Below are 24835 nucleotides of genomic sequence, written 5' to 3' on the forward strand. Positions count from 1 at the left end.
GTGTTAGTCATAAATCCCAAACCACAGATCCGATTTTAGATCTGTAAAAAGTGAGTATTGTTATTTTTTTGTCTACTATTCATCACTAAAATTTCAGAGATTTTTGTTTAGAATTGTTATTTATGTCTGTATTTTCAATCTGGAATAGCTGTTTTAATCCCTGTTAAGAGTGATATATTTTAGCTCAGATTGCCGGAAGGGTTTCTCCCTAACCGGAGATGATTTTTCCAATCTGTAAATTGGTAAATCTCTGTTTTTATTTCTAGTTAGTCTCTGTAAAATTTCATAAATTTACATGGAGATTTGACCCCTGGTTCAGGTCTTGGACTGATACTGGTTGGAGAATTAGGTCAAAAATAGCATATTTTTAGGGTTTAATGTAATTTTCGGATTAATTTAATGTCAAAAAAATTTATTTTTATAATTCCAATTCGATATTAGGGTTATAACAAGTGCAGGTACCAATTTTTATGGATTTTGGAATCCATTTGATGGCTGAATTGAGCAAATTGCAAAATCGGGTTCCTGAAAGATCAAAAAACACTGCTAAAATCACAGTTTTTGTGATATTGTTGGATTTTCGTGTATAGGCATATATTTTTAGGGTTTAATCATGTTCATAATCATATTAGGATGCTTTAGGTTTAATTTTGTGCTCATTTGATTTCATTTAGTGCATAAAACCTAAATTTTTACCAAAATATCTTTCTAAAAACCCTGATTTCAAGGCCATAGTCTTGCTATCGGGGGAAATTTGGTCATTTGACCTAAATTTCGAAATCCCTAACCCTAATTTTCATATTTTTAAGCATGTCACATCATATTTAGCTTAGTTTATTACATTCAAATTTCAAAACTTGCATTTTATCAAAATATCTTTCTAAAAACCCTAATTTCAAGGCCATAGTCTTGTTATTAGGGGTATTTTGGTCATTTGGACCCCAATTTCGAAATTTCATATTTTATTTTCCTTATTTATTCAATTTTATTTCATACTTTATCATTTTGATTTAAGGGAACCATGGCAAAAAGGCTTATATCTAGCAAAATCCAACAATTTCCTGATATTGTTGGATAAATCTAGAAAAGCCAACATATTTTCATTAACCAAGTTTTCTAGTTTTGCAGGTACATTGAAGACTTTTTTTTCCATGTATTTAAATTTCAATAGTGATGTAATTTGTAATTAAACTTTGGAATAAGAATTTACATTTCCTGCTTAGCTTAGGTTGCATTGCATATAGCTTATTTTTATAATTTTAATATGTGATGGATGATGATTCATGCATATTTTTGCAAATTCACCATGGTCTACACGAATGGAACATGCACTAGCTTCTATGAAGTTTATAAACTTGGTGGAATTTGTATTTATGGCCATAGTCAGAATATAAATGATACTTAGATTTATGATCTTCACATTAGCCACATTCAGGCTACACTCTTAGGCTAACTTCAAAATGCACTGCATTTCTCAAAAATACAAAAAGTATTTCTCAAATCCTCAAATCCATATTCATTCATTTCATGCATTTGCCAATTCCAATTCAAAATCTCAATTCAAAGAAGTTCATTTTCTCAAAATCTCCTAAGTCTTATAGCAAAATCGATTTTCCCAAAGACATTGAATTTCAAAGGATATTTCAAGTATTTTCCAAGTTCCAAATTCAAATTTTCTAAGTTAGAATTTCAATTTCCAAGTTTGAATTCATAGAAACCAAGTCTCTCAGAATTGATTTTCACCAAATGTCAAGAATTTCTCAAAATCGATTTTAATTTCTTTCAGAAGTATATTTGAAATCCCAATTCACGATTTTCCAAGATTTACATTTTATATTTCAATCATTCAAAGCAAATATCATGTTTTCAAATGTGCATTTTTCTGAAAATTCATAGCACATGCCTGATTCTATGTGCATTTAGAAATTAGAATATGATTTAGACAAGTTGAATAGAGTAGAGCATAAGATTGATCCTTGGTTCAATTACCCCTGTTAATGGTGGCAAGAACGGTTGAACCTCGTACCGACAGGCGAGTCCCATTCTACGGAATTTTCCTGCATTTTAAAAATGGAGGTGAATTATTTTCAAAAACTTTTTCAAAGGTCAGTTTGATTTGCAAAAGTTAAAAATTTTGCGATGATAACAGGTTTGGCGACCGAGATGGGACCTGTCTTTGCCTGATCAATCTAATGCTCTACTTAGTTCAAATTGTCAAAATCGATTTCCATGGAATGTCAGCTTTGCTTTATGATATCATGTGAACCTAGGAGCCTAGACTTGAACCCAGCTGACATGGAATGCATATAGATTAGGTATGGTTTGGTAGGACCATATTGAGGAGAATTATTCATGCTCACATAGACTTAGGTCTAATACAACACTCCTCAATTTAGAAATTGTATGAAAACAATGCTTGCTTCTTCAAATATTTCAAAAATCTATCTCTTTAGGAATTAGAGCCTTCTGTTTGATTGCATGTGCTCATGTTTTTCAAAAATCACCCCACCTATATTGTCCCGGTCTTCACGTTGCTGGGCTCTCTTCCAGAACCATAGTTCGGGACAGAGCCTCACAACTGGGCCACTTATTTGGGTGAAAACCCCCCTGCCACGTACCAAGGGCCATAGTCCAACGTATATCGGCAGGTGCTCAAGGATGTTGGAAAACTTGAACCTAGAACCGGAGAAATTGATTTTATGCCACGTACATTGAGCCTTGGCTCGAGTATATAGGCATAACTGGATTGGATACAGATGATCTGAACCTTAGAGTTAGGATTAAGGTCCCACAACCATTTCAAAATTTGTGCATCTAGAGTCAGCTTTTAGAGAATGTTGTTTGTGCATACTTGTTTGTGCAGAATGTGATTGAATATGTTATAGTCATCTTCTTTTATTTTCCATATTTTCCCCAATTTTCTAAAAATACTAGACGATTTTCTCAAAATTCCCCAATCTATGTCCATGTACTGTCCATGTTTTAAACCTTTGACGATTTTTCAAAATACTTCATTTTTCATTTATTTCTTCATATTTCATCAAACTCTGGACGATTTTCCAAATTTCCCTTAATTTCCTTCAAAACTCCAGGTGATTTTCCATCCTCACTTTCTTCTGGATCTCAAAGATCCTGCTTTATTTTTTTCCTGCCTGCATTTTCCTCAAAATTCCTGTATTTTCCCAAGTCTTATTCCAATTTCCATGTCTTCCAGTCCGATGGCATCCAGTCAGCTTGATTCAGTCTTCCCTGACGGTCACATCTCCTACGAGGTGCGACAACGTCTTCCCGAACATCGAGTCCTCAGCACCGGATCCTTCTTTCCCCGGTGGTATTATTCATGGTTCAAGAACTTCTCTCGTATGTTTCCGGACCATCTGGACGAGTGTGGATTGGAACTGGCGTCCGCAGTGGGAAAGCAGACAATCAACGGCAACTTGATCCATGCACTAGCAGAGCGGTGGAATCTGAGCACTTCTACCTTCTGGTTCCCGTGGGGCGAGATGACAGTACTGATAGATGAATTTTCAGAGATTATGGGATTGCCCGAGCCAGTCGGTCAGCCTGGAGATCCATTAGAGAAACAGTTTTTGATCAATGTCAAGGGTCTAGATCCCCGAGATGCTTTAGCTCGCATGACAGGACGCAAGTCTTGGCCTCTGATTGAAGAAGATGGAAATGAATATGTGGATCTGCTCGAAATCTACAGACAACATGGGGCATTTGTGGAAGTCAGTTCGTTGTCCAGAACAGCTCGAGAGAGAATTCAGCATGCGATGGTTCTGTGCACGGTGGGATTGGCTTTCTTTCCCGACAGACGAAATTACATGGATATCAGAATAGTTCAGCTTCTAAGGAGATGGAGAAGTTGACAGACCAGCCGCCTCTCAATAGCCATGGCCGCACTCGCCTTTCTATACCGAGGGTTAACTCGTTTCGCACTCGGAGAGTCGATCCTAGTCGAAGGATGCACCTATGCCTTGCAGTCTTGGTTCCTCCGGCATGTGCCAGTCCGAGCCAGTTCCTTCAAATACAATGGTGAGAAGCTCCTTCCAGTTGCACGATACCGGTTCTTGATCGTCAATCTTCAGGAGGAAGAGGTCGTATGGGACTACTTTGATCGCCAGGAATCACCTCCCAGATATACTTATGCATACGGCAAGCGATTCAGGCTACTTGGCCCGTTTTTCTGCGCATACTATCATCCAGAGCGGTGTGTCAGGCAATTCTCTCAGAGGCAGAAGCGCGTAGAGATTCGTCCACTAGCCGGGGTTCTGCCAGAATTCGATCTCACATCAGATCAGTGGTCCGGAGCATACCATTCTGCCAGACATGGCTGGGATTCCTTTGTCAGTCTTACTATTTTTCCTGGTCCTCGTGTATCTTCTGATTATCTAGAGTGGTGGAAAATTGTTTGTCCCCCTCCCCTCTGTCAAGTGTATTATTGATAAAATCATGTTTTTTCTCTCAATAAAATTCCTTTATTTTACATCTCACATTGGTTTGACGACCTCGCCTAGGTAACAAGGCATATTTTCAGTTATTTATCTTGCAAAGAATAGCAACGCAATTGTCGTAATCCCAGCGACGACTCAATCCCTAGTAATGGGATATTATTTCAATTGTCTACCAAAATTCTCAACAAATATTTTCCTCCGAACCAAATTTCCTTCAGAAGCCTAACCATCAGTTCTGCCCTGCAGAGAGCATCAGTAATATCCAAGAGAACATTTGCGATACCCGATGGTTGATACAAGATCCAGAAAGAAAGTCGCATCAGTTGAAGGCGTCGCGTACTCAGTAGCTTCAGAAGAAGAGATGGACTCACCTCGATCAATCCAGAGTCAGGGTCAGGGTCAGCAGGTGGATGATGGCATCGATCCCCAAATGTACGCCATGTTAAAAAAGATGATGACCAAGATGCTGGCAGAGCAAGCTGAGGCCAGTACTGAGCAAATTCAGACCAAACAGAAAGAAAAGGGTCATGCAACCAAGAATGTGAATACCAGTAAAAAGCAGAATTTTCATGAGGAAATGTCTGATGAGTCAGAATCAGCAGATGATACTGACAAAGAGTATGAAAACAAGCAAGAATTCAAAAGGTCGACTCAAGGGCAGGGGTCGGCCTACAAATCCAAGAATCAGTTTGTTGACGACCCTACGCAGTCACAACAGAAAGATGTGGTGAAGATGGTTAAAGATCTTCAAGCACGTGACAAGGGTAAAAGAGTCTTCACCAGCGAAGACTTCTATGATGAACTGGATGGGGATGATGATCTTGATAATCTCCCCAAGAAATTTATCAAGTTTGATGGTTCGGGCGATCCAAAAGCGCATCTCGCCCTATTCTTCGCAGAATGTTCCAGGTTCAAGAGGAACAATCGTGCCTTATTTCTCTGCTTCCCTCGCAGTTTGGAAGGTGTCACAGCAAAGTGGTACTCAGAGCACATTAATCCGATAGAACTGAAAGAATTCGACAAAGTGGTCAATTTATTTATTGAGCGCTTTCTATTCAATGCTGAAGCACTCTCGACTCTCAGTCATCTCTGCAGTCTGAGGCAGAAGGAAAACGAGAAGGCTAGGGATTTCATTCATAGATGGAGATCCGCTTGCAATAAGATGTGCGAGCCAATAGCAGAAAGACACGCACTATCTTTGATCCTGAGCAACTTCTCGCAACCCCTGAGGGGACTAATTTCTACATCTTCATCGAAGAGCTTCATAGAACTAACAGAACGAGCCGAATGGCTCGAGTTGAGTATGGAGAACGGATCTTATGAGGGTTTTATGTTTACAAAGAATAACAGTCAACAAGAATCAAAGAAGAAAGCCCATTTTACTTACTCTGCCAATAACAGTAAGAATCAGAACAAAGGAAATGGAAAAAATCATAGTTATGCTTTAGGAGGGTCAAATCCCAACAAAAGTGATCAGAAAGGCAAGTCAATTATTCAATATGATAAGCAGCCACAACAAACCCTCGAACAAAGATCAAGACCACAAGAAAAGCCAAAGCGGGAAGGATGGAGTTATAACCGCAAGTTTACTCCTCTAGACCAGTCCCTCGAGACAGTATTAGAATATATGCTCGGCAGTGATATGATTAAGCTTCCAAGGGTAGCTGACCCGCCAGTGGTTATGGGAAAAATGAAGGACAGATTCTGCAAGTTCCATCGAACTGTGGGACATGATACTGAGAACTGTTTCATTCTCAAAAACATCATACAAGATTATATTGACAAAAATCTGTTAGTAGAAGGGGCTGAAGATGAGAAAATGGAGATTCTAAAACAGCCTTTCTTGTAGCACTCAACAACAATGATATCTGATCATCCCTTTCAGCCACAAGATCATATTCGACCATGCCCTAGCAGTGATATCAATGTGCAGCATCAGGTATTAGTATTGCATAAGGCCCAGTCTAGTTCTCAAAAGATGGACCTCGTTTCAGCATTCAGTAAGTTGAAAGTTTCGAGAGAACTCGCTAGAATATCTCCAGAGGTAGCCAAAAGAATGCCATGGTTACCCAAGAACCTTGTCAAATCTACTTCGGAAAAAGGGAGAAAACCAGAAGAAAAGGTCGACACGGTGCAAAGACCAATCACTGCCCTCTCTAATATCCCTATCCTTGAATTGGCACGTGCCTCTCCTAAGCATCAGCAAGTTCTGGACGATTTACTGCGAAAGATCAAAGTCAAGCCAGACACCACACCTGAAGACATGGCTCAGATCGTTAATCAAGTCATGACCAATGCTCTCATAACCTTCTCAGATGAGGATTTGCCAAAACCTCACGCATTTCATAACAATGCCTTGTACATTGTGGTGCGAACCCGGGGAATGACTGTACCCCACGTGCTTGTAGATGGAGGCAGTAGCCTCAACATTTGTCCTGAGATGACTGCCAAGGCTCTAGGTATAAAAGAAGAAGAGTATACACCGGACCCGATCACCATTTATGGGTTTGATAATCATGGACAGACAGCAAAGGGAAAGATCTTCTTGGAAATATTTATCGACTACTATGTTCATACAGTGCTTTTCCATGCCGCCAACGTATAATCTTCTACTGGGAAGAACATGGATTCATAATGCCAACGCCGTGCCATCCACTCTGCATCAGTGCATCAAGTGGTCTAAAGGTGGCATGATAACTACTGTTTTGGGGGAAGATCCTGAAGAGAGGCTACCTCAGCCTATGATCCCTAGGCCAACTTATACTGCCGATATCCCTAGCATTAGGGAAAGTGAAGAAATTGTTCTCAGTGAAAGCCTTGAAATGCTAAAGTTAGGAGCAACATCAGAGACAAATCACACCGCAGCGATGGTCCAATGGCAAGGACCACATTTCTTTAAGATTGGAGGTCGTCTCGATTACAGTACTTTCAAGGACCATCCTCTTTTCCCGCAGTTTGTTAGGACCAAGAAAGGATTTGACCTGTTACTGAAGCATGGTTATCAGCCTTTCAAAGGATTGGGCAAGAACGGAGATGGCCGGCTAGAGCCAGTGATCCCTGATCATCATCCGCGCAGGGCAGGACTAGGATTCATGGGCAAAAGATCTCACAAAAATACTGTCTTCATTAAAGGGATCCATTAAAAATTTTCTACCATTTGTCTTTTCTATTCCATTCATTTGATTTTTGCAGTTTGTAGGGACAATGTCCCATTTCAGTTCATTTTAAGTGTCCTTATTTCATTTCAAGTCTTCAATAAAGTTATCAATTTTCTCGACTATCTGGATGTCATCTTTCTCTTATTCCTCTGCAATTTGTCTTCAAAATTCATTTGTTCTTATCTTTTTTATTCCCATGCAATTTATGTCATAGTAAAGGAGTTTTCTCTAAAAGCTATTCCTTTTCAAAATTTCAGAATGTCTTCTCAACCGATAAAAAGGTTAGTCATTAATCGTTCAATCCTATCGAAACCGGCAAAGATATATCGGGTCCGAGCAAGAGCAGGGGACAGTAAGGTCACAAAGCAGTCAGAAGAAATGGCAGAATTCGATTTGTCGCTTCCAGAGTTGCCAGAATTTGCAGCGATTCAGAAACAAGATGAACCATCGACCCTAGTCCAGGATCCGACTGAGGACATCAATATTGGTTCAGAAGATAGTCCGAAAATTCTCAAGATCGGCACCAGCCTAAGTACAGATGAGAAGGAAAGGCTCATTGACTTTCTCAAGCAGCACCAAGAAGTATTCGCATGGACTTATGAAGATATGCCCGGTTTAGATCCTAAATTGGTGGAACATCGACTCGTTCTGAAGCCTGATGCGAAACCTGTCAAACAGAAGTTAAGGAAAATGGATCCTCGAATCGAGCAACAGGTCAAGGAAGGACTTGAGGACTTGCTTAAAGCAGGATTCATTCGAGCAATAGATTATCCGGATTGGTTGGCGAATATCGTTGCAGTTCCCAAGAAAAATGGCAAAGTGCGAATTTGTATCGACTTTCGCGATCTCAATAAAGCTACTTCGAAGGATGACTATCCCCTCCCAAATATTGACCTCCTAGTTGATAGCACGGCTGGGCATGCCATGTTTTCCTTCATGGACGGATACTCCGGATATAATCAGATCAAGTTAGCCACTCGTGACCAATCCAAAATATCCTTCACTACGCCATGGGGCACTTTCTGTTATACAGTCATGCCGTTTGGGCTCAAAAATGCTGGGGCAACCTATCAGCGTGCAATGGCTGCCATTTTCCATGATCAGATGCACAAGACCATGGATGCATACGTTGATGACATCTTGGTCAAATCCAAGGAGGAAGAAGACCATATCGATGCCTTAAGTCAAGTCTTCAAGCGGCTTATTCTTTATAAGCTAAGACTCAACCCTCAGAAGTGTGTCTTCGGAGTTGAATCAGGCAAATTGCTAGGCTTCTTGGTCAGCAAAAAGGGGATAGAAATGGATCCCGCTAAAGCAAAGGCCATCATTGACATGCCACCTCCAACTACTCTTAAGGAATTGCGTAGTCTTCAGGGACATATGCAATCAATTCGGAGATTCATATCCAACCTTGCCATGAGATGTGAACCTTTCAATCATCTACTCAGAAAAGGAGTGAAATTTGAATGGGGACCAGAGTGTCAGCAATCGTTTGAGCGTATCAAGAAATATCTTCTTAATCTGCCCGTTCTAAAGCCACCAGAATTGGGAAAGCTTCTCTTGCTATACGTTTCAGTTAACCAAGCCGCTTGTGGCAGATTCTTGGCACAATATGAAGAAGGCAGTTTGGTTGAACATGCCATTTACTATGTAAGCAAGACTTTCATTGACTACGAGAAGAAATATTCTCAAATAGAGAAGACATGCCTAGCACTGGTATGGATGTGTCAGAAGCTGAGACATTACTTGTTAGCATCAGAAGTCAAGATTCTCTCAAAACTTAATCCTCTCAAGTATATTCTCGAACAACCATTTCTTAGTGGACGGATTGCTAAGTGGCAAGTCCTGTTAATGCAGTATGATCTGGGGTATGTTTCTCAGCAATCTATCAAAGGTCAAGCAATTGCAGACCAATTGGCAGATTTTCCTTTAGCAGAAGATGTTAGAATCGAGGATAGCTTTCCCGATGAGCGGATCTGTAATGTTCAACAATCCCCAGTTTGGAATCTGTTTTTCGACGGATCCAAGAACATGGCCGGCATAGGAGTCGGAATCTTGCTGATCACACCAGAGAAAGAGATGATCCCCTTTTCTCTGAAACTGGATTTTCAGTGTACCCATAATATGGCCGAGTATGAAGCTTTAATACAAGGTATGAGAATTTTGTAAGACTTCAATGTTCAGAGGGTACACGCTTTCGGCGATTCATTGCTCGTCGTCAGCCAAGTCAAAGCTGAATGGCAGGTAAAAGATCAGAAGTTGCTCCCTTACCAAAAGATTGTTTTATCCCTTATCAACAATTTCGATGAATTTCAACTTTTCCATATCAAAAGAGAGTTTAATCAAATAGCTGATGGTTTGGCCAGTCTGGGCTCCATTATGTTTTTCAGAAATGGAGAATCCTGTCGCTCCTTTGAAATCGGTAGACTTGACCAACCTGCCTTCGTTCCGGTAATGCAAGTCAACCAGGCGGAACAGAAAAAGAAGCCTTGGTATCAAGATATCAAAAACTTTATTGAAATTGGTGAGCTTCCACCAGAACTATCAAAGAAGGAGCAAAAAGCAATTCGGCATATGTCTGCCCGTTATTTTATCCTTGCCAATGTTCTTTATCGTCGCGGGTTCAGTGCTGAGTATTCCAAGTGCTTAGACGAAGAAGAAGCTAAAGAAATCATACGAGAAGCGCATGAAGGTATTTGCGGTGGTCATGTCGGCTACCAAACCCTTGTTAAACAAATCATTCGAGCATGATACTATTGGAGAACCATGCAGCAAGACTGCTATCGTTTTGCGAAGAAGTGTGTTCAGTGTCAGATACACGCACCTTCCATTCATGCGCCAGCCACGTACTTGCAATCAGTCGTGTCTCCATGGCCATTTTCTATGTGGGCCTTCGACGTCGTAGGACCCATCTCTCCTTCAGCTTCTAATGGTCATAAATATTTCCTTGCCGCAATAGAGTATTTCACCAAATGGGTTGAAGCCGTCACTCTGCGTACAGTGGAAGGTCGACATGTAGTCTCGTTCATTCATAAGAATATTCTTTGTCGTTTCGGTATACCACACGACATCGTGTCAGATAATGGTACTCATTTCAAGAATAAGAGAATGAAGATCTTTTGTTCAAAATTCAGAATTCATCATCATTTTTCAGCTCCTTATTATCCACAAGGAAATGGTCAGGCAGAAGCAACCAACAAAAGTTTGATTCGCATCTTGGAAAGAACCGTTGAGACGGGTCGTGATTGGCACGAGAAAATTCATGATGCACTTTGGGCATATCGAACTACCATTTGAACCCCAACCAATGCAACTCCTTCAGAACTTGTTTATGGGACTGAGGTGGTGTTACCTCTTCATGTTGAGAAACCCGCCCTTAAGTTCGCATCTCTTTTGGAGCTACCACTCGATCAGTATCAGCAGCAGAGATTGGTACAGTTAGATTTACTCGATGAAAAAAGACTCAAAGCAGCAGAACACGCTCAGTCTTATCGTCAGAGGATAGCAAGGCAATATGCCAAGTCAGTCATCGAAAGGAGATTCCAAGTTAATGACTTGGTCCTTAGATCAACGGCTCATCTCAAGCATCGTCCACGTGGCAAATGGTCACCAAACTGGGAAGGTCCCTACGTGGTGAAAGAAGCGTTGCCCCGTAATTCATATCGTCTCATTAATGCATACGGGGTAGAACTATCCGACCCCATTAATGCTCGACATCTGAAGAAATTCTATACCTAGAAAATCTCTATCCTATCTTTTGTATTCTTCAAAAATTCTCCTCAATAAATGATCAATTATTCTTTGGTCAAAATACCCCTCTTCCCCAGAATATACTGGGGCATTCTTGTTAAAGTTGTCTTTTATCCAAAACAATTTGCGTGCAGGCAGGATCTAATAAATCTCTCATTTTGCACGCATGTGCACTCAGTTGCATCCATTTGCATTTGCACGCATTCATCTACGTCAATTTACGTTGAATTTCCCATTCAGGATAAGGGATAAATCCTGAGACCCCGGCAAGTCGTCCAAGTCACCGCCAATTGATGACCCTTCAAAACCCAGTGCTTGTACTGGTAATCTTTTAAAAACCAGGGCTCGTACTGGTAATCTTTTAAAAACCCAGTGCTCGTACTGTTAATCTTTTAAAAACCCAGTGCTCGTACTGGTAATCTTTAAAACCCAGTGCTCGTACTGGTAATCTTCAAAACCCAGTGCTCGTACTGGTAATCTTTAAAACCCAGTGCTCGTACTGGTAATCTTTAAAACCCAGTGCTCGTATTGGTAATCTTTTAAAAACCCAGTGCTCGTACTGGTAATCTTTTAAAAACCCAGTGCTCGTACTGATAACCTTTTAAAATCCAGTGCTCGTACTGGTAACCTTTTAAAGTCCAGTGCTCGTACTGATATCCTTTAAAAATTCAGTGCTCGTACTGGTAGTCTTTTAAAATTCAGTGCTCGTACTGATAACTTTTTAAAATCCAGTGCTCGTACTGGTAGCCTTTTAAAGTCCAGTGCTCGTACTGGTATCCTTTAAAAAATCCAGTGCTCGTACTGGTAATCTTTTAAAATACAGTGCTCGTATTGGTACTTTGCAAAAGTTCGGTCTTCATACTGGTCGCAACATAACTCTCACATTGAGGTTCAGGCTCAATCTTTAGACCTGCGAACCAAACAATCTGTATCAGACTCTTGGGTCGTTCCATTCTGTTAATCTGACATTCGGGTTGCCGATTTTGTCAAGACCTCTAGTCATTCGTGTTATCAAGCAGTTCTTTGAGTTATCAAAAGCTATCAAAATCAATCGCCAAGTATCTCTCTTGCGAGGGACCCTTTTTCCAGGGAGAGTTCGAGGGAGCTCGTTTCTTTTCGCATGTCTTTATTGTTCGTTCGTTGAACCCCTTTTTCTAGGGAGAGTTTGAAGGGACTCGTGATTCACGAACAGTTTGCAAAATAATCTTTATTGTCACACAAGGAACCCTTTTTCTAGGGAGAGTTTCGACGGAAGCTCGTCCTCCTTGTAACCCTAAATGTCTTTTATTAGGCCACCCCCGTCGTCGAGGACCCTTTTTCCAGGGAGAGTGTGATGGACTCGTTCCTCTATGATATCCTTTCAATCTCTGTTAGCGACCCCCTTTCTATAAAAGAAGCCTAGAAATAGGGAGTTTTGACGAAAACTCTATTTCTCTTTGAAAGTTCATTTTGCAAACACCTCCTCTTCAGGGAAGAGAGGAGTATCTTTTGTTACCCGTTCAGGTAAGGGTTAAGCCTGAGTCTCTCCTTTAGGGAAAGGAGAGGAGAATCTAGCCACGGATGTGTCATATAGATCTCAAATGATTTCCTTCACCAAGGATTCCAAGAATATTTTGCCAATTTGCCATAAAAAAAAATAAATAGTTGTTGATTCCAAAATCTTTATCGCATAAAATTGTACCTCAGAATACCTTCAGTATTACTTCCGAAGTGACAAAGCTTTTGCGGAAAAGGATTCAAAATTCAAAATCTTTTTATTGGCCAACCAAAAGGATGAAGAATAAATCCGCGATATGGCCAACAAAGAAAATTCAATGTTGTTGCAAAGCCAGAAGTGATTGATATTGATCACAGTCAAGGGCATATTTTTAAAGATCATTCTTGGAAAATAAGCGGTCGAAATATCCTGGGTGATACAGAAAAATCCACTCAATCTCCATGTCCCCTCAATCACCTAAGCTGCAATTAAATATCTGCAAAAGGGATCTCTCAACTGTCGTCAAGATGAAGGCGAATTAGACGAGTCGACCCCCGGGGCCAAAGAAGATTTGGATCATCTCCAAGATGACGGAGTTTGTGACGAATCCTTCCAGGGAAAGTCCAGATCACCGTCGAGATGAAGGCGAGTGTGATGGACCTCCCGACAATCCCTAAAAGGTATTTAATTTCTGTTATCATCAAGAGATTCCTAACCAATGAGCCAATAACCGTCAATATAATCCCTGAGAGAAAAGAAGGATCAGAACATCTCTGAGATGAAGGAGTTTGTGACGTACCCTTTCAAAAAAATAAAGAGAGAAAAAGCTAGGACATCTCCAAAATGAAGGATGATGTAATTCCCGAAAAATCCAAGAGAGCTCCAATGCTGTCAAAAAAAGAGTGCAGAAAGATCATCATGAGAAAAGAATCCCAGGATATCAGACTGCCGAATCTATCAAGAATCTTCTTTAATTTTGTGAAATTCTTTTATCAATATCCTTTCGCTAATAGCTCTCGCAATATCAAGAATATATTCTTTTCCGTCTATATCAATGAAATTGATAGTCTCCTTGAAGGAAAGTCAATTGCAAGTAATTTGAATTCGAATCTTGATTCTACGGAGTTAAGCCCAGTCGGAGGTAATACTTCAGGTAGAAAAGAGGGAATATTTTTCATATATATATGTGCTTATCATTCTTGAATTAACTACAATTTTTTATCTTATTGGCAATCTTTTTAAGTTATCCTGACATGAAGTGAGAACTTGATGTTTATTTTGATGTATCCAGGCGTTGTTGTTATCCCTTTTAGGATCGGATGATGGGAGTTGTCCAAGATCCTTCCCTTCTTGTTTTGATCTGAGTGCCTGGGCTCTCAGATTCTTACACTTCCCTGTGCTCCCCACTGTCCCACCATAGACAGTTCCTGTTCAGGTTAAGGGTTAAACCTGAATTTTCCGCAAAAGGTCATCTGTCTTAAAAGCCATTCAGTCTTAGCAATGAGACGTCCAAGATCAATCCCTTTTCAAGCTTTAGAGAACCCCCTTTCTTCCTTTTGCAAACCCCTCTCGGATTTATTGTGCAGAATTCGAAGGTCCCATCATGGTTTCTTCATTTGAGGATTCCGTATATCGTCCCCTTTCAGGTTAAGGGTTAAGCTTGAGCCTCATTTTTCCACGAGGTATCATCCCCTTTCAGGTCAAGGGGTTAAACCTGAGCCTCATTTTGATGAGGTATTTCATTTATCGTCCCCTTTCAGGTTAAGGGTTAAGCCTGAGCTTCGTTCCATACGAGGTATTTCCTGTCCCATCCAGGTTAAGGGCAAAACCTGAATCTCACTTCTTTTCGAAGTAAAATTTTCTCCTTATTCTTCATTTCATATCTATCATCATCATTTGAATAAATTCTTTCATACCCAGTCAGATTCATCTAACTGGGGCATTTTTATAGTCCAAATTTGGTGTGTTTTCTTTGCCACTAAGCTCGGCTTTCAACCGGCTTAGTAGCAAAGAGGGGCATCTGTAAACACCCCAAATTTTCACCCTCATTCAGTACTTCCATTTCATAAGTCATTACAGATCATTGCATATCATTGCATGTATTTTGCATAGCATTACATGTCATTACATAGCATTGCATGTCATCCCATCTCATTTTCGAGATCCAACACTCCTGTTTTCAAAACATTCAATCCAGATTTGAATTTTAAAGCTTTATTTCAAAATCAATTTCAAAACCCGGGTTTTTATTCAATACTCTGTCATTTTCCAACCCCAGGACTTTATATTTCGAAATATTTTCTCAAGGAAACAATCTGTATTCATTTCAAATTCAAATTTTAATCGATTTCAATTCACAGATGAGACCCATTGAGGTGGTGTCGCTTCTGAATTCCTCTATTCATCAAATTTCTCAAATTTTTGAAAGTTTCAGTCTGATTAGGACTCTGTCTCAGAGTCCTAATCCAGTCAGGAGTCTGTTTTTAAGTCTGTTTTACTTCCATTTTTAGTCTTTTTCGATTATTTTCAAAATTTAGGTCATTTTACAGAGTCCAGTTAGTTCAGGACTCTATTTTAGAGTTCGGTCAAGTTAGGAGTCTAACCCTGACTGTGTTTTCTGACTTATTTCATCATTTCTTGATAAAATCTTTTGAAAATTCTTTTATTTGGCTTTTAAAATCTAAAATCTCAGAGTCCTAAGAGTTCAGGATTCTAACCCGGAGTTCCAGTTCGCTTGAGACCCTATTTTCAAAGATCTTGAATTTCAAATACTGATTTTAACCCCTTTTCAAAGCCATTTTCAGTGTTTATTTCAAAAATGTTCAAAATTCGATGTGGGCCCACTCAGTTGGCACCATATCCAGAGGAATTCTAACTCAGTTAGGACCTTATGCCATTTCGAAAATCCTAATTTTAAGTTTACTTTTGAAAATCTTTTGAAAACTCCTTCAATTTCAAGTTTTAAAATCGCTTTTTGAAAAACTCAAGTAGGGCCCACTCGGGGTGGCGCCATATTCGAGTAAGTCAGGGCTAGACTAGGGTTAGTTGATGTCTTGGTTAGTGTTAGAGGTTTAGAAGAGTCAAAACCATTTTGAAAAACTCATTTTGAAAGTTAGTTTTTAAAACTAGTGTTTTTAAAGGTTTTTTAAGGTGTTTTAAAAAGCCAAATGTAGAAAATGCCAAGTGGCATTACATTTGGGGATTTTTTAGGAAAGTCTAGGGGTTAATTAGGCATTAGTTTAGATAATTTAGGCTAGGGGTAGTTAGGTCTTTCCACCCAAAAATCGCCCCCCCTTAGAAGAGTCCATTTTTTTTAAAACATTTGATTTTTAACCTAAAATTTTTTTATAAATAGAAGGCCATAGGGGGTCGATTTTCCCCATCTCTCTCTTATTGGATTCTTGGAGCTTCTCTCTTTTCTCCAGCCCTTCCTCCATTGCTGCAACTCCAAGGTATGAACTTTTCACTTTTCTTATTTTATTTAATGCTTTTTAATGCTTTAAACCTAGATTTAGGCTTGGACACCCTTCCTTATGGAAGATCAACCATGGTTTCACCTCAAGAACCATCAAGAACCAGCAAGAACGGTCCAAGAAGGTGATCTAACCCTGTTTTGGATGATTTACAGGGATTTTAATCCCTTAGAATTGATTTTAACATGATTCTTTGCATTATTAACCAATAAAATATATGATTTACCCTTTTTAATGGGTTAAATCTATGTTTTAAAGGTGATATCAAATTCCAGCCATTGATTTCCTGTTTTTAATTTATTTTTATGGTTTATTCATGTTTGTTTTACATTCTATAGCATAGAAACAAGTTTTATTTACTGTTTTATAGTTTATTTTATTTATTTACATTAGTTAATGCATGGTTTTTCAAGTTTCTTAAATTTCTGTGTGTTCTAGGTTTAGAACAGTAAAGATGATGTTATTTCGGATTAAAGCACTCATTGTTTATTTCTGATTTTTTTATATGTGATGCATGCATAAGTTATTGAGTTACTGTAGAAAAATCAGAGGTTTTGGATCTCGGGAACCCTGTCAAAAAAATCAGACATCAAATCGGGTTTTTAAAGCTTTAAAATCGTGGTTAAAATCAAGAAGGTAACTTGCTGTGATGATATTTCTCTCATCTTATATCCGATTTTAGATCTGTAAAGTGCTATGGATTCACATTGAGTAGATCTGTCTGCTGTGAAAGTTTCAGATTTTTTGATCACTGTTTAGTATTTTTACCTATTTAGAGAATCGGTTTTTAAATTTAAAACTCGTTAGGGTTTACCAAAACCCTAATCAGACTTGTGTTAGTCATAAATCCCAAACCACAGATCCGATTTTAGATATGTAAAAAGTGAGTATTGTTATTTTTCTGTCTACTGTTCACCACTAAAATGTCAGAGATTTTTGTTTAGAATTGCTATTTATGTTTGTATTTTCAATCTGGAATAGCTGTTTTAATCCCTGTTAAGAGTGATATATTTTAGCTCAGATTGCCGGAAGGGTTTCTCCCTAACCGGAGATGATTTTTCCGATTTGTAAATTGTGAAATCTCTGTTTTTATTTCTAGTTAGTCTCTGTAAAATTTCATAAATTTCCATGGAGATTTGACCCCTGGTTCAGGTCTTGGACTGATACTGGTTGGTGAATTAGGTCAAAAATAGCATATTTTTAGGGTTTAATGCAATTTTTGGATTAATTTAATGTCAAAAAAATTTATTTTTATAATTACAATTCGATATTAAGGTTATAACAAGTGCAGGTACCAATATTTATGGATTTTGGAATCCATTTGATGGCTGAATTGAGCAAATTGCAAAATCGGGTTCCTGAAAGATCCAAAAACACTGCTAAAATCACAGTTTTTGTGATATTGTTGGATTTTCGTGTATAGGCATATATTTTTAGGGTTTAATCATGTTCATAATCATATTAGGATGCTTTAGGTTTAATTTTGTGCTCATTTGATTTCATTTAGTGCATAAAACCTAAATTTTTACCAAAATATCTTTCTAAAAACCCTGATTTCAAGGCCATAGTCTTGCTATCGGGGGCAATTTGGTCATTTGACCTAAATTTCGAAATCCCTAACCCTAATTTTCATATTTTTAAGCATGTCACATCATATTTAGCTTAGTTTATTACATTCAAATTTCAAAACTTGCATTTTATCAAAATATCTTTCTAAAAACCCTAATTTCAAGGCCATAGTCTTGTTATTAGGGGTATTTTGGTCATTTGGACCCCAATTTCGAAATTTCATATTTTATCTTCCTTATTTATTCAATTTTATTTCATACTTTATCATTTTGATTTAAGGGAACCATGGCAAAAAGGCTTATATCTAGCAAAATCCAACAATTTCCTGATATTGTTGGATAAATCTAGAAAAGCCAACATATTTTCATTAACAAAGTTTTCTAGTTTTGCAGGTACATTGAAGACTTTATTTTCCATGTATTTAAATTTCAATAGTGATGTAATTTGTAATTAAACTTTGGAATAAGAAATTATATTTCCTGCTTAGCTTAGGTTGCATTGCATATAGCTTATTTTTATAATTTTAATATGTGATGGATGATGATTCATGCATATTTTTGCAAATTCACCATGGTCTACACGAATGGCACATGCACTAGCTTCTATGAAGTTTATAAACTTGGTGGAATTTGTATTTATGGTCATAGTCAGAATATGAATGATACTTAGATTTATGATCTTCACATTAGCCACATTCAGGCTACACTCTTAGGCTAACTTCAAAATGCACTGCATTTCTCAAAATACAAAAAGTATTTCTCAAATCCTCAAATCCATATTCATTCATTTCATGCATTTGTCAATTCCATTTCAAAATCTCAATTCAAAGAAGTTCATTTTCTCAAAATCTCCTAAGTCTTATAGCAAAATCGATTTTCCCAAAGACATTGAATTTCAAAGGATATTTCAAGTATTTCCCAAGTTCCAAATTCAAATTTTCTAAGTTAGAATTTCAATTTCCAAGTTTGAATTCATAGAAACCAAGTCTCTCAGAATCGATTTTCACCAAATGTCAAGAATTTCTCAAAATCGATTTTTATTTCTTTCAGAAGTATATTTGAAATCCCAATTCATGATTTTCCAAGATTTACATTTTATATTTCAATCATTCAAAGCAAATATCATGTTTTCAAATGTGCATTTTTCTGAAAATTCATAGCACATGCCTGATTCTATGTGCATTTAGAAATTAGAATATGATTTAGACAAGTTGAATAGAGTAGAGCATAAGATTGATCCTTGGTTCAATTACCCTTGTTAAAGGTGGCAGGAACGGTTGAACCTCGTACCGACAGGCGAGTCCCATTCTATGGAATTTTCCCGCATTTTAAAAACGGAGGTGAGTTATTTTCAAAAACTTTTTCAAAGGTCAGTTTGATTTGCAAAAGTTAAAAATTTTGCGATGATAACACCAGGTCCAGATCAAGCTTATGAAGAATCAGAGATGCAGAGACCAGGATCGAGCACTAAAACTATGTACCGGAATTTGCTTGGATCTTTTCAGCTTTAGGATCTAACAAAACACGCAAAATGGAAACGGATTGGATCCACCAAGGTTCATTATATGCTCACTGGATCCACTCAAACAAACCTGGGTCACACCACTGGAACCAGTTGGATCAACATCAGATGGATCATGGATCTGGCTCAGGTCAGATCATGTTGGAGCTCTGATCAACTTCCAATCCAAGCTGCGGTTCCCATCAGTTCATCTGACAATTTTCCTTTCATCCCAATTGCTTTTCCGATTCATTTTTTCAGTTAGGCTTGCATATGAATTGGAGTGGGGATCAGGTCAAGGGTACCCCTGACGGTTGGCCCGGATTCATCTAACCACCAAATCTACATTGCTTACTTTGTAGATGGGCTACAAAAAAAATCATAGTCGTCCAAGTTTTAGATCAGTGGAATCTAAAGCATTTAAAATGGACGGTTGATAGCAAAGCAATAGAGCCATGGTGGTTGGATGCTGTTTATCTCTTGGGTGGACAGTATCCGGGTGACCCGGGTACCCGTGACCTGATCCGCGCTTCAAATGAATTGGTTCAAGATAAGACTAATTTAATAAAGTCGTCACGTGAAGTTCAAACCAACTCCAACACACCTTCGTTACCAGTTTTGAAAAAATATATTTGAACTAGTTTCTTGCCTAATATGAATCTGATAGCTCATGCACCAGATTACATATTTTTTTAATATTTATATAAGATATTAAAGAGATCTAAAGTTCAATGGTCTATACTGCACCGACACTTTCCGATTAAAAAAAGAAAAAACATACGGCACAACACTACCTGATTAAAAAAATGAAAAATAATGGTAGTGTTTGACAAAAATGATGTGATTTTTGAAAAATCTTATTATTTTTAAAAATTCATCTGATATCCAAAGCCACAAATATTTAGTATTAAAATAACCATTTTAACCTTCACATAGGTGAATTTCCTCAAGATATGCAAATTTTCTCTTGAATATGTGTTTAAGTATTGCATTCAAGATATCCGACAGACTTTACCACTAATTTTTTACCTAAAAAATAAAGAATTTTAGAATAATATAAAAAATAACAAAGAAACTACACAAAAATACATTTTCAATGACACATGATTTATCGGAAAAATGATAATCAAACGCTCAGATACAACCTCGACAACATTCCTAAAATAGAAGATGAATAGGTTCGGTTGTACCAATTTTGATTGTTCTATGTTATTTTTTGCTCTTGCGCTAGAAATATTAAAAAATAATAAAAAAGACAGACAAATCAAGATGTTAGCTTTTCAACGCTATCAAAATACCTTGATCTTTTCCTATTTTGAAACTAAAAAATGAGAACATTTGAGGAGTCTTCGATTATGACTCAAAACAAGAAAGTTATAAACTTATGCCTCAGTTATCCAACGACTATAAAAATACAAGTTTGTAACATAGAATAAGAGAGATACAGATCTAAGAATAGAAATTATTTTGTATAAAATACGTGAATATACAAATTTTCTCATAAATATGCAAACTTCCTCAAATATATGTAAATTTTCAAATAAATATATGAATTTTCTACCAAAGTTTCTCCTAAACATGTTAATTTTTTTCCTATATATGCTTATGTGATTTTTCTTCTAAAAATAAAATTTTTCTCCTAAATATGTAATTTTTATCTCAAATATGCAATTTTCTCCTAAATATTTTAAAGAAAAATCATAGATTTAGGAGAAAACCTGCTTATTTGGGAGAAAATTACACATTTAAGAAAAAAATCATATATTTCAGAGAAAAACAACATATTTAGGATAAAATTCATATATTTAGAAAAAATGACATATTTAGGAGAAAATTTGCATTAAGTGAAAAAAATTGCATATTTGAGAATAAATTTACATGTTTTTGGGAGAAAATTCATATATTTAAGAAGACATTTTGATATTTGGGAGGAAATTCACATATTTAGAAGAAAGTTTGCATATTTAAGAACAAATTCACATATTTTATGCAGGACAAGAAACTATTATCAGATGTATATCTCTCTAATTTGTCATCGAAAACATGAGACATAGGCACGTAACTTTTCTATTTTAAGTCAGAAAAGAAAACACCTTTAGGGATCTCGTTTTTGAGTTACAAACCCATAAAAGAAACATGTTATGCATACTAAACTAATCAAATATTATATCTTTCAAAAGATGTTTCTCCCCTATTGCTTATCAAATCAAGGTGATTTTAGTGGCATTGAAAAGCTAACACCTTGTTGTGTCTCTGTCTTTTTATTTATTTATTTTGAATTTTCGATGCAAGTAGACAAAAAATAATATAGAATAATCGAGATTAGCATAACTTTACATGTTCATCTCCTGTTTTAGGAATGTTGTTAGGGTATCTCAGTATTTGTTCATCGTTTTCCAATAAATCAAATGTCGTTGAAAATATATTTCTATCTAGTTTTTTTTTTGAAATCCTTCATTTCTTAGGTAAAAAAAAATAGTGGCAAAAGTCTGTCAAAGATCTTGAATACAATACTTTGGTACATATTGAGAGAAAATTAGCAAATCTAGAAGAAATTTGCCCATGTGATGGTTAAAATGGTCATTTTAATGTTAAACATTTGCAATTTAGATATCAATGAATTTTTTAAAATTACAAGTTTTTTTTTAAGAAACACCTCATTTTTGTCATACAATTCCAATTAAAAAAACAACTTTTTGTCAAATTAATTGGATCCAAATCATGCTCTTTGTGGGCAAAGAATGATAATCACCTCTAGAGTGTGAGATTATGCAAAAGCACCAACAACTATACCTTTTTTAATTGTTGACAACTCTCTCTCTCTCTCTCTCTCTCTATATATATATATATATATATATATATATAGAGAGAGAGAGAGAGAGAGAGAGAGAGAGAAGGGTAGGTGTAAACTGTGAGCATCCTAGACATGCATGATTTGAGTGCTGTTTATAGGTGAAAGATGTTTGCCGACAATCTGACCTGACCATATGATTGTGTCTAGCATGGTCCATTTGCTAGGAACTGGCCTTTGGTTCATATTCTTCAAAAAATTAATATTCTAATATTTTAAATTTTAGAAAAAATAGACTGTTGATTCTTCAATTCTTAAAATCCCTTGTTTATGTGTTTTTTTTACGGAGCATGGAGCAACCACACTCAGAATAAGAGACCTGGTCGTGCTGGACTATGCCTGCCAACCTACGTCCTTTTGCAATGGTTCATGTGATTTGAACCTAGACTGCCCATCTAGTGGTAAAATCAGATTATTCAAAAGCCGATCTCCACTAATTTAACCATGTAGAACATATTTGTACATTTAGGGAGCGTTTGAAAGCGAGAAAAACTTTTATAGAAAAAGAAAAAAAATCTATGAGAAGTTTTGATATGATAAGTTTTTCAAAAGAAATTTTTTTGCATGTTTGCGTAGCATAAGAAAAATAGGCTGGAAATGAAAGAGAATTCTTCGCTTGTTTGTTTGTGCATGAAAAAAATTTACGATCTCTGGTTGCAAACAAAAGAGAAAGGGCAAGAGATACAACCTTCCTGTTACAAACGAAAGAGGGGCGAGAGATGGGGTGCTCAAAAAAAGTCTGATAGGAAAGACTCCTCACCCCCACTGGAGGAGTCTTTTCTATCAAAATGTGAATCTTTTTCAGTGTGTTTCATATAAACATTTTACTCATTTGTAGAGGTCTACATCTTTCTAGCTTCCAAACGTGGCCTTAAAGTTCAAAAATATGGAAAAAAATTATGAAAATGTGCATGCAGAGAGAGAGAGAGAGAGAGAGAGAGAGAGAGAGAGAGAGAGTACTGTAATGTGAAACCACAATACTATAAGGTGGCACACACTCTTGTTTGCATTGCTCGAGCCATCTAAATGTTAGGTCTCTATAGTCATACAGATGTGTTTAGCATGATTTAACGGGTATATTAGCTGGTTTAATCATCATCGACATTTCAGAAGATTTAAATATTAAGAAGGTGAAAAATCAACTGCTTGCGAATGATGAAGATAAGCATGGCTTAAAAATGGTTCAAAACATCATGTTCAAATAAACTTCAACAGATTAAAGTAGTTAATAAGATATCTCAAACTTGATCAAGAGGTTAGTTTTATTTCTGATCAGCTGTATATAAATTTAAAGTGAAACCATAAGTTATGCTAGTTCTATATGTGTGTGTGTGTGTGTGCACGCGCCCACACATGCTAATGCACACTGAGGCCAACAACTGTGCAATTTAATGACTCCTAGTTGTTTGTATCATGATCTGTTGGCTATGGATCACACCTTTGATCATGTTTTAGAAAGTAAAATCATAATTTTATAGTAGTAAAATTTTGGTATATTGTGAGCCATTGACACAGCCTCTCAAATTACAAACACACAATCTAATCACATCTCTAGGATTTCTTTGTGCATCCAATCATTTACTTGAACAGTTCATGGCGGTTGCTCAGGGGCGCACACGCCCATGTTGGTCTCCTTCCAAAAAAGGGAGCTCGGTTCCTTCATCTAGTCAAACTTTATTTACTCCAAAAAAGATTAAAATCAATTGTAAGGTGATAACATCTAAAGAAATAATAGAACAATGAAACTAATCTCCCTTCAGAGAATTGATTTATGTGCCGGATTGTAAAAATCACAATAACATTTCAGAAAACATAGAGACAGGAGATGGATGTGAGAAGAGTTGATAGCAACACCGATACAAGGTTAACACCGTTGTTGTCAAGAATCTTCACACCTGCTATCCTCTTCACCGTAGGACCAGGCTTTCCAACGACCTATACAGCATAAAAAATGAAAGATCAAACTAAGTTGTAGAAGTAAATAGTAATTATGATGAAGATGACTATGATGATACATGCAAATGCTGGGAAATAAAATGGTGATTAGTGTGAAAGATAGTGTTAGTGTGCGGTTCATACGGGTCTTTCCCTCTTTCCATTTACTCTTTCTGTTGGACAGCTCAAGTCCAAGTATATCAAAATTTAGATACTCCATTAAACATGATTTCTATGAATCAGACTCTATATATGAAGTTTGTAGTATAGTATGTACTAGATTGTATTCATAAAACCCCATTTGGTTTACATAAGCTCAAGTTCAGCACATTTTTAAGTAGTGAGATAGATACGTTTTCCAGAAATTGGCTCAATATGGCTTGTTGGGAAAAAGTTTAAAGACATACACATCCTGTGTATGAGTAGGCTGCCAACAAGTCAACTATAACCTAAGCCCAAACCAAAATGCCCGGGACTATGCATTGGAATGAGGATTGGGAAACCCCTATCAACCTTTGCACTTCAAGGTGCTATACTAGTTTTATAACCAAACTATGATCACAACCATCTGGTTCAGCAGTAGTGGATCACTTATGACTGAATCTGACTTGATCACACCCATTCACAGGCCTATGCATGAGAACTGGACATATGCATAATATTAC

The 24835-nt window shown here is 37.2% G+C and overlaps 1 protein-coding gene across 1 annotated transcript in view; it reads right to left on the minus strand.

The window, feature by feature from the left end:
• Positions 1-23892: 23892 nt before the first annotated feature.
• The window catches only part of LOC149815182 (integral membrane protein (Protein of unknown function DUF92, transmembrane)), a 38411-nt gene continuing 37468 nt past the window's right edge, over positions 23893-24835 (minus strand). The window contains exon 5 of the mRNA XM_089988773.1: positions 23893-24170. Coding sequence (XP_089844899.1) covers positions 24039-24170 — 132 coding nt within the window. The 3' untranslated portion in view covers positions 23893-24038. The remainder of the gene's footprint in view (positions 24171-24835) is intronic.

This window comes from Nuphar pumila, chromosome 15 (assembly GCF_984573655.1).
Source record: "Nuphar pumila chromosome 15, dmNupPumi1.hap1.1, whole genome shotgun sequence".
In the NCBI taxonomy this organism is placed as follows: Eukaryota; Viridiplantae; Streptophyta; class Magnoliopsida; order Nymphaeales; family Nymphaeaceae; genus Nuphar; species Nuphar pumila.